Raw genomic sequence first — 11,412 nt, forward strand, 5'->3', positions numbered from 1 at the left:
TTTCTCGGTCACATGACATCGCCTTGTCACGTGATAGCATGTTTAATAATGTCACACTGCCAACTCTGATGATTCCTTTTTAACTTTTAACTTTACTACTGTTCAGTTCAGCATTTAAGATCTCCGTTTAAGTTAAGCTATTTTGTTAAACCAATACAGAAAACACATTATAAAAAATCGCTAATGAATGTAAATAGCTAAATAAATCCGTTAAATAAAATAAAATAAATCCATTAAAAAATCCAGTAAATCCATTTTCGCTCGCCGCTGTCTTTACGTGGATCTCCGTGAAAACGCGCGCCCAACGTGTAACTACGGTGCGTGGCAGTGGACATATAGCTGTTTTATTAAACGCGAGGTGATGTCTGCATGTATAAACTCAGACATGTGGATCCGGACGGGACTAAAATTACCAGACGACCACGGAGTACAGCGAAAAACAGTAGGTAATTCCGCCTGTAATTTTCTCTGAGGACGTCTGAGAAAAACACGGACATGCTCGTTCCGGACGGGATTAAAATCACAGAGGACCCCCCGTAAAAGAGAAAATTACCCCAGGACCCCCTGAGAAACTAATCCCGTCCGGATAGGGCTTAATAGAACTTACATGTAGATATCCTACATCAGAAGAAAACTAGCATGAAAAAAGTCAGTGTGAACAAAATGATTATTTTCATGCAGAGGAAGACAGACAGGTAAAGTCAGCAATAGGGAGGACATTGTTTAGATGTTGTTTACTCATGTTCGTTCATGTTATTCATCACTTTACAAAAGTGTAGCCTGTGTGTCTGCTGCCATTTTGGCACGTTACTGTTTAAGGTTGATTTATATGGCAATGCCAGTGTATGTACAAGTTTAACTTCCTTAGCATAGCACGTTTCTCCAAACTCGAGGTACAGGCTGCCACCATCACAGAATTACACAACTTGCAGAGACGGGAGAGCTTCTCACGTTGTCACATCTTCTCTCTGGTTCCTCGCTGCTGCCCAGCTCCATTGGGTCTTCGAGGGAAGAACTACGGTGGAAGCAACACCTACACATGTAGGTGTTGAAGGTGTGCGGTGTTGTTGGGAGACACCACCCCCTGCTTGTAGGTCCCCTCCCTCTGCAGATTTTACGTTAAAATAAATTTGCATGTCATTTTAGCTTGAAAATAATGTAAAGTATTAGTGCCTGGTGCGCACCTTGTGTAGTGATGTGATTGGTTAACAATAATAGTAATTTACATGTTGCAAGCAACAAATGCTAAATTAAATTTATTTTAGCTAGCCTGGATGGCTAAATTGGCAAGGCAATTGTAAAACTATTGAGGTGGAGGTGAAAGCGGATACACTGTCCCTTTTGTCCACTAGATGGCACTGAAGACCAACTTTTCGGGGTCCGTGGCAACTGCCCTGGTAGAGTGGAGCTGGCTGGGATGGAGGATGCAGAGATGGTGAGCAGACGCCCGAGCTCGTAGTGTCCCGACTCCTGTCCACTTCACTCAGGGAAGTGTTCCATGTTCCTGAATGTTCTTGCTTGTTCTGGAAGTGAAATCAAGTGCTTTTCCAATATGGGGAAGATACACACCGGTACATACTGATGTTATATCGTATAAAATGTTATATTTGCAGTTTATTCGTTATTTTTATACAAAATGTTTGGCAGAAATAAACACAAAACACCTGGTGATTGTAGTTAGAAATTATCCAAAGGGTGAAGGACCCAGTGATCTGTCAATATATCACCCACACTGATCTCTCCTCCTCCTCCTCCTCTCACCCACACTGATCTCTCCTCCTCCTCCTCCTCTCACCCGCACTGATCTCTCCTCCTCCTCCTCCTCCTCCTCCTCCTCTCACCCACACTGATCTCTCCTCCTCCTCCTCCTCCTCCTCCTCTCACCCACACTGATCTCTCCTCCTCCTCCTCCTCTCACCCACACTGATCTCTCCTCCTCCTCCTCTTGTAAGACGATCACTGCTGGACTAAATCAGAACACTGATCTCTTTGGTGTGTTTATGTACAGCATCGCCCATATCTTCTGTTTCCAGGCGGTAACAGTAGATTTGTTTGTATACGCTCCATCACCACAGCCTTCATTAAGAGACATCAACAGAAGAAATAACCAGTAGCTGGATCACCTACACTGTGAGTGCTTTCAGTGCTTTTGTATTTTTAGACATAAAAAAATTACCTTAAATTATGGATGATCTAATAAATCAGGCGTGTTTCTGATAGGACATTGATGCAGTTCATTACATATTTGGTTGCGTATTTGATTGACAAGCCACCAGAAATGAGGGTGATACCAAATTCAAAAATGTTCTCTCTCTCTCTCTCTCTCTCTCTCTCTCTCTCTCTCTCACACACACACAGAGAACTGTAAATCTGGCCTTACCTCTGACCCAGAGCCGGAGTGGCTAATCGGGAGATTCGGGAGGATTCCCGATGGGCCGGCTCATGTCAGTCTCTAGTTTGGGCCGATAGGGAGGGAAAAATAATTTTGGGCCGGATTTGGGCATGAAACTCCCGGGCTGAAAAAGTGTCCCACTCCGGCCCTGCTCTGACCAGTGGCGGAGCCAGACTTTTTTTCAAGGGGTGGCCAAAGGGTGACCAAGGCTTTATCAGATGGGTCCATATACAAATGATGAACGAAAGGAAACACATATTTTCTCTTAAAATGACCATTTCCAGGGGGGTGGCACTAGGGGTGGCAAGGGCTCTGTTGCCCCCCCCTTTGGCTCCACCACTGCCTCTGACCTCTGACCCTGTTGTACCGCTGCACAAGCCCTACGCTGAAGATCAAACAGCCACACTTTCCCCAGTTAGGATCTAGGACGTTCGAGGCAGACAAAACACCCTCTCTCTCTCTCTCTCTCTCTCTCTTCTATCCCCCCTCTTCCTGTCCCTCTACGTTTGTGTGGCTTTTGTGTTGATAAAACCTTTCTGCACAACCATTTCCCAGGTTCTTTCTCTTTCTCTTGCCGCACGTTTAATACACATGGGCCTATAAGATAAACGAGCTCCTTTCTGAGTGATCTTTATTGTACTTCGTTCAAAAAGTATTCAGAGCTGAAACTCCTGAGAACTGCGACGTTTGCCACGTCGGGGGCCATTTACACTGCAGCGCTGCTGATGATTAGGGCACTAATGGATTCACCTAAAGGGCCAGTGTTGTACAACACACAGCCACACCGCACTCCTCACGCGATGTTTTCATACCTCCTGACCTTACTTACCTCTGGCTGTGTGTTCATATTCCCCACAGGAATGAATATGCTCAACAGAATCACAACAGTTACTGCCCGTGCGCCGGCGGGACCTGGTCATCCGAGGCCAGCGCGCTATTTTTATAACAGGATACGTTACATAAACAACTGAAGCGGTTTTACGAAGGGCGGATACGATGACCTTCGGCTTTTGACTACGACTTTAAAAATGAGTTTCAGGAACGTATGACGAATTCAGTGCCGCTTTTGCCAAACTGTTTCTTTTATTGTTTTTAATTGGATACACTGTTGGATACACTGTACAGTGATTTTATATTTTATCTAAAAAGTATACTTGCTCATACCCTTCCAGTACCAAATCGGTGCAGGTGAATCGGATTAATATTATTACTTAATATAATATCATATGTTGGTTTGATGAATCATTACACCTTTGGTATTTGTGAAGAATGTGTTATGAGCAGGTATGCGGTTTTCCTCGCTAGCACTGAAATTAAATCCACAGTAAATGGACGCATGTCTGTTTAAGGCACAGCTGCAGATGCACTACCCATCTAATCCACATGGTGGCACCAGACAGCCGCCGTCGGATGAGGCAGGGGGAGAGTATAATGAAATCTCATCTATGCTAGAGAGGACGGTAATGGAGGACCAGCAGAGCACTATAGAAATCACAGATCTTACAATTTACTCATGAGCGACCTCTAGTGTCTGGCATGTGAACGTTCCGGTTTATGGATATATGAGTGTTGGTTTTTATTATGCACACCGACAAACAATATCCAGCTGTGTTTGAATATCTCAACTTTATTAGCAGGAAGGACTCCTACATGCTCTCAGTGACATGAAATGTGGAATTGCATGTTGTTCCCACAGGTTCATGCTGTGTTACTTACTGCACTGTGTGTGTGTGTGTGTGTGTGTGTGTGTGTGTGTGTGTGTGTGTGTGTGTGTGTGTGTGTGTGTGTGTGTGTGTGTGTGTGTGTGTGTGTGTGTGTGTGTGTGTGTGTGTGTGTGTGTGTGTGTGTGTGTGTCTTTTAGCTCAATTGACAGTGGTGGCTGCATCACTGTCTCCCTCCCTCTATGGTCTACCATCATCACAGTCTGTCTCTCCTCTGACCAGCTCTGTGCACTGAATTTCAATGAGCTTTGTGGAAGAGTGACGTGCTGTTTCTCTGTTTCTCCCACCCTCTCTCTCTCTCTCTCTCTCTCTCTCTCTCTCTGTAGATGATGTGGGTAGGAAGAGAAGGTACAGAGCTCCACCCCATCCCCAGTTTATTTAATCAGGTTTAAAAGATAGAAAGAGTGAAAAGGATTGAGCGAGAGACTGAGAGATAGTGGTTATAGGTTTTTCCTAAAATGCCTCTCTCGTCTCATCTTGGCCTCAGAGCTCTCATACTCTATGTGCCCTGCAGTGTGTGTGTGTGTGTGTGTGTGTGTGTGTGTGTGTGTGTGTGAGAGAGAGAGAGAGAGAGAGAGAGAGAGACTCCTTTGCATGCACACACACAATTATCTTCATCCTCAATTCAACCTTGCCAAAATCATCTCCTTGAAGAACCCACTTCACAGTAGATGCACATGTAGTGGTGCATGCACTGGGTGAAGAAGAGGAGGAGAGGGGAGGAGGAGGAGGAGATGGGGAGTAAGGAGAAGGAGAGGGGAGGAGATGGAGAGCAGAGGAATGGTGGGGAAGAGAGGAGTAGAGAAGGATGAGACACTGATTAGCAGTGGAGCGGTGTGAGAGGCCGTAAAGGGGGCAGAGTGCATGTGCTCACTGGGCATCGGCACAATGGAAGCTCTGTCTGCCCCTCACCCCCCCCACCATGAGTGAGCAAAGGGACAAGTGTGTCCGCTCACTAGCTGTCCTGTGTGTGTGTGTGTGTGTGTGTGTGTGTGTGTGTGTGTGTGTGTGCGTGCGTGCATGCTTCTGTTTGTGTTGATAGAGAGAGTGCACGTTTCCACAGGCCAGGAACAGCAAAGAGCTCTGCTGATTTAGTTATTAACAAAGGCCAGCATTCAGTCCCACTGGGCCCTGCTCCACAGAGTGGGGGATCTGCACAGAACAGCTTCATACACATTTATTAAAGGCTTGGCATCTCTGCGTCACTCTCTCTCTCTCTCCCTCTCTCTCTCTCTCTCTCTCTCTCTCTCTCTCTCTCTCTCTCTCTCTCTCTCTCTCTCTCTCTCTCTCTCTTCTGTCTCTCTCTCTCTCCATCTATCTCTACTTCCAAGTCATGCCATATGCATGGTGCGTTTCTCTGGGAAAAACAGCTGTAGCTGTATTGTGAATCAGAACTAGAGGGTTCTGCCCTCTGTACCCTTAAAGCTGTCTCCCTCTCTCCTTAAAGCTGTCTGCCTGTCTCCTGAAGTCTGTCTCCCTCTCTCTTTGTAGATGTCTCCAGCTATATATTTAATTCCCTCTCTGTCTTAAAAAATGCTTCATTGGCATGACCGGTAATATCTATGTTGCTGTTCAATCCACTTTAACATTTCTGTAACCATGGTAATGTTAAAAAAGATTATGTGTTTACCTCTTGTATATCCTGCCCCACAATTCTCCCTCTCTCTCTATCCCACTCTGTCTCTCTGTCTTTGTCTCTATTTCTCTATTTCCTCTATTCACTTTCCTGTGTCACATGACTGATGCGTGCTCGAAGGGTCCACCATGATGGTGTGGGCAGCTTTTGTTTAGCACTGCATGCTACTCCAAAACAGAACCAATGCTAAAGGAAACTATTACAGTACAGCACAGCATACAATTATGCACACACACACCCACACACACACACACACACAGCGTGTGAACTGCAGCGTTGCTGGGATCGTGTCCTCTCCTGAAGTTGTCGTCATCTGTGCATACTGGGGATTGTTTGTTCAGTGGTTACACACAACCTCAGATTTTAATTGTTCTGATTGGAGCGGTGGTAGCAGGCGTGGTGATTGGATAACGACCTTCCTAGTTATTCCTGGATTCCTGCATTCAGGACTTGGAGAAAGGAAGTCCTGGTAATTAGCACAACGTGGGCAGGTGCCATCCAATTCTCTCTCACACACACATAATAGAGGCCAGATTTGTGCTGATGGATGTAGCAGAAACAGTTTGTCAAGCTGAATTAATGAGCAGTTAGCACCTAACGACACAGCCAGCCCTCAACAGACAGCGTGTGTGTGTCTGTCACGGGTGGTTGGCCGCTGGCCCCGGCCTCAGTGGCCCAGCTAATGTTTATATTTTGGTTTCACACATTCACGATCCTATCAGACCAGTGGAGTGTGTGGGAGATGTGGGGATCTGGCTGTGTGAGGAGTCCTTCCCTGGGTGTGGCTGTGATGTGTGTGTGTGTGTGTTGTGTTGGAGTGTTCTTGGTTTTGGGCCGAAAACTGTGATGTCACATAAGACAGAGTGGGAGCACCTCTCTCTGGTTGTGTGCCCAACACATTACTGATGATGTAAACAGAGAGTGTGTGTGCGTGCGTGCGTGTGTCTGTGTGCATGTGTGTGTGCTTATGTACACGCGTCCAAACTCTTTCTGGTTGCTTCTGCAGCTTTTAATTATGTCTGTGGTCTTTTTAACCCTGTGTGAATTACAAGGCTCATGCCTCTTAGAGCTTTAAATCTGCTGACTGGCACTGTGTGTGTGTGTGTTGGTTACTCTTTGTGTGGTTGTTTATACAGTGGCTGTGGTTTATGGCACAGAGCAAACAAACTCTTGTGTCTGTAAACCATGGAAGTGGCAGGTCACGTGCACACTCTCACGTGCACACTCTCACATGCACACTCTCGTATGTGCACACTCTCACACGTGTCTCCACACTCACTGTCTGCATGCTTAATGAGTGCTCTGCTCTAGCTTTGTGGGACTAGTGGGGTTTTCCATTTTGAGTGACTGAAATGTCACATTGCTTTACTTTTGATAGCATCAGTTTGTTTTCTATATTTTCCAACATCTCACATACACAGAATATACTCACACCACACTGATGGTTCCAACAAGAACATTTGATCAGCAAAATTACAGGTTTTACACTTTTATTAGTATTAATAACATTGAAAAATATTAGTGAATGTGTGTGAGGGTCATTTAGGATGTATATTATGGAGAAGAATGTCAGCCATTATAAATAGATCATTCATCACACTTCACATCATCTACTGGAAAAACACAACACAACATCTAGCCCAAGACCAGAGCATGACAACCTCTCCACAAAACGACTTACTTTCTAAACTTCTCACAAACTCGTGGGGCTGAAACTTAGAACAGATGGCACAGGAACAAAAGCCATCCTCGTCTGCCTGGTCTCCTACAGCCTGCCTGATTAATCACAGCCTTCCCCTTAGAGACTCCTCCCCCCACCCCCCCCCCCCCCCCCCCCCCTGAGAAGACACCTCTGCCAGAGAAGCCACCTCCCTGTAAGACACCCCCCCCCCCCCCCCCCCCCCACACACACACACCACCCCCCACTCCCCTCTGGTCTGTGGTTTCATTGTACTCCCTAAAGGTGGCCCTGGTCTTTTGTTTCCAGCAGAACATGAGCGGATGGGGCCCTGGTGCAGAGCCGGGGGGCTCTGGCTCGCGGCACAGAGGGGCTTTTCATCGCCTCCTGCCTCCTCCTCTGAGAGCCCACGCTGCAGCAGGCCAACACGGCCAAGATGGCTGTACTCAGACACAACACGGCACATCTGGAAAGAGGTACGAGACGTGCAGACGGCTCCGCTAACCCAGAGCCGATTTCATGAGAAACGATCCCGGGTGCTTCTGAACGCAGCTTCCAGGGTAGAGGAGTAAACGCAGGCCCTTCAATAATCTCGTTTTTCAAGGATGTTCAAAGATCTGTAGTTCTGAGTGGATATTTTGAGTGGAGTCCATCGTAGTTGCTGGAATGATGGTCTTTGAGGGTGGGGGCTCAGACGGTCTCTCCTCTGGTCTCTGGTAGTCAGGTGTCCCTGCACACACCACAGCCCCTTCTCATGCTTAGACTTTGTGTACTGACTCCCAGAGGCACAGGGCTCACTGCCTCCCAAGTGAAGGCAGATCACTGGACAGTTCTTTGAGCTGGGAGGAGCTTAGTGGGAGGGGGCTGGGTTTGTGTGTTGGAATGCCCCGCCCCTGTGGTGTTCTAGTGTTGAATTATATTGAAATCAGGGAGATGGTTTCTGCAGGTTCGGTGCAGTGGGTGGCAGTAACACAGGACCTGCTAGAAGGTGCGGGCCATTGTGTGTGTCACTGACAGGCGAGTGTGTCAGTGGTGTCTGTGATCACAGGCTAATGGTGAGACCATGGGGCAGTCACGGCCTGGCGGTTAGGGAACTGGTCTTGTGACCGGAGGGTCGTGGGTTCGATTCCCAGACAGGCCATGACTGAGGTGCCCTTGAGCAAGGCACCTAACCCCAACTGCTCCCCGGGCGTCGGGCTAGGGGTGCCCACCGCTCTGGGTACGTGTGATCCACAGCCCCCTAGTAATCACTAGTGTGTGTGTGTTCTGACTGCACAGATGGGTTAAAAGTGGAGGACAAATTTCGATTGGGGTGTAAAAATCACAATTGACAAAATATGGCTCATTTCATTTCTCATTTCATGAAAAATAATCATTCATTCATTCAAATAGACCCTCTGTATGAACCTGAAACACAGCAGGATGGGACAGCATAAAATATATCTGACCTGAACAACCTAACCAGTACAGGGCAACCCACCTGCATGTGTGTTTGAATGGGACGTCAAAGAGGAGGTCAGAACTATCCACAGACGGCATGCAACAGGGGTCAGTGACACGGGGTCAAAGGTGAATGCTTTGGGCTGAGATCAGTAGCCAAGTCGGGTCTTCAGGGGTCACAGAGAGAGTGACCAGGAGGAAGTGCTGTCCGTCATCCACCTGACTGCTTCCTATCAGGCTTCAGAAAACTACCCATGTCTATATTGTCGACTGTTTTATTTGCAGCATCACAATTTGAATACCAAACTGGACATTTCCTTCAAAGGGAATGAAATGACCACAGAGATGTGAGCAGGCGTATCTCACTACCTCCTTCCTCTGTGTGTGGTGTACACAACAAATCAGTCTTTGATTCTCTTACACTCCACAATGAAACCAAATCAAGGCCAGGCTACTGTGGAATACGCACCAGCCGAGCCTTTCTGGGAGCAGTGCCGATCCGTCTGAAATAGCACAGAGATGAACTGCAAGTCTGTGATAAGATCAGAAGGCCAGTCCAATCAGCACTCAGGGACACTTTGTATATATACTTTGGTGATGTTATAACTGATATAATATCCTCAAATAACTTAAGGGATTGGAAAGCCCAATGAGGTACCTGAGGAGAGACCAAACAAGATTAAAATGACAGTTGTGTGAAAGAACTTAAACTGTTGATTGATTCTCTGATCAGATTATCATCAAAGGTATTGGGATTATTCCCAACATAGTTGAACAACTGCTCACTATAGAATGAATTAGTATCTCAGCATTGGCTATATAATCTAATCATAATAAAATAATCAAACCTCAATCACAGAAAACCAGCTGTAGGCCATTATCAAACCTTCCATTTATGGCAAAAACCCTTCAAAAAGAGGTCCATGTTACAACAGAATTTTTTTAAGCATATTTTGAAATGTGAAACTTTTCAGTTCAGACATACATGGATCATGCCTCAATGCACAGGCCAGATTAGAGCAGAGTGCCCTAATGAAACTATTAACTCGAGTTGTCAATGACCAGCTGTTATCGGCTGATAGAGGCTGTGCCACTATGCCACTATCCTTGCAGTCCTAAATCTCAGTGTATCATTTTAGACCATACACCACAAAATCCTGATTGCAAGGCTTGAAAATCTTATCACAATGAAAGGAAACGCTCTCTCCTGGTTTAAATCCTATCTGATGTACCACTCTCCGTTTGTTTATGTGAACAGTGAATACGCTGGTTTTCCTAATATTTCTAGTTAGTATGGTGGCTCACAAGGGCCCTTTGCTCTTACCCCTCTTGGTGTATGATATTAGTTTTGATTGCTATGCTGATGACACCCAGTTTTATGCATCAGGATCCCTCCAATCTCAACAAAACAGAACAATGTGTAAAAGAAGTTGAAAACAATTGAGAGCCCCTTACTTGGGCCTAATGCCCAAGGTCTCAAATCACACTCTGCTTTTGATTTGATGCCCATATACATAAAGTCAGAAGTCAGCAAACGTCTGTGCTTACATATGCCTTTGTTTGTATATTTACTGTCATCTACCTTTCTCGTTTTATTCTCTATCCTTCCCTTTTCTCTGAGCTGTCTTTGCTTCATCTGGCTGTGTAAGTTGTGGAGTCCAGCTGAGAACAGACCTCCCAGTACCCTTCACTACCACCAAGAGGTCTCCTGCTTACTGCATGCCTGGTAACGGAAACCCTCTACCTACCCCGGGTGTCACGGTACGGCGGGCCCCCGACTGGTCGCCCCCGTATACAGCGCCAGTTGTCTTGTTGTTCCATCAGGTGGGCGGGGCCTATGATCCGCCTCACCTGACGGTCGTTTGTTTGTCTATATATGTCTTGTCTTTGTACCGGTTGACTGTTGGTCATTGCATCCTTAATTTTGATCTTGTCACGGGTTTTTGGTTTGCTCACTTTATTCATTAAAACCTCCCTTTTCCCTGAGACTTGGCGTGATCGCTTCCATTTTATTTCACACTCCCTGCCAGTCACACCGGGTTGATCCTGCACATAAATGTCAATATCTTACTCCCGCATAGTCCGTTCCTTCTGCTGTGTTTCTCTGCTATTATTATTGATTATTGATTATATCATTCACATCATTATTTTGTGATTATCATTATTATTTCTGTTAATGTCTTTGTTATTATTATGATTATTGTCTGTTCATATCACTCACATCTTTGCTCGACCAGAGGAGGATGGGCTCCCCTTTCTGAGCGTTGGTTCCTGTTGAGGTTTTTCTTCAGCCTCAGGGAGTGTTTCCTCTCTCACCTCGACTTGCTCTGTTGGTGCTAGGACAGACATGTGATGTGTAAAGCTGCTTTGTGATGATGGCTGTTGTAAAAAGTTGTTTCAAGACACCCACACACCCCTCCCCCAGCTGTGAGGGGATAGTCCCAAACCCAGTGTGAACCCCTGTTGAGGTCCATGGCTGTGATCCTGGATGAAAGGTGGTGGTGTGGGGATCACCCTCAACATCACGCCCAGAAAGAGAGGGTGG

General features: G+C 46.2%; 1 protein-coding gene across 1 annotated transcript; it reads left to right on the top strand.

Moving 5' to 3' along the window:
• On the top strand, window positions 1-11,412 carry LOC143508312 (uncharacterized). Its single transcript, XM_076996741.1, has 4 exons — window positions 1-442; window positions 991-1,041; window positions 1,353-1,435; window positions 7,737-11,412. Exons 1-4 carry the CDS (start codon window positions 370-372, stop codon window positions 7,929-7,931), a joined length of 402 nt encoding a protein of 133 aa, XP_076852856.1. The 5' UTR covers window positions 1-369; the 3' UTR covers window positions 7,932-11,412.

Source organism: Brachyhypopomus gauderio, chromosome 2, assembly GCF_052324685.1.
Source record: "Brachyhypopomus gauderio isolate BG-103 chromosome 2, BGAUD_0.2, whole genome shotgun sequence".
In the NCBI taxonomy this organism is placed as follows: Eukaryota; Metazoa; Chordata; class Actinopteri; order Gymnotiformes; family Hypopomidae; genus Brachyhypopomus; species Brachyhypopomus gauderio.

Coding starts and splice junctions, on each gene's coding strand:
- LOC143508312 (XM_076996741.1), top strand. CDS start 370: ATGTATAAACTCAGACATGTGGATCCGGACGGGACTAAAATTACCAGA. Junction 443..990: donor ACGGAGTACAGCGAAAAACA/GTAGGTAATTCC, acceptor GCTGCTGCCCAG/CTCCATTGGGTCTTCGAGGG. Junction 1,436..7,736: donor GGATGGAGGATGCAGAGATG/GTGAGCAGACGC, acceptor TTTTGTTTCCAG/CAGAACATGAGCGGATGGGG.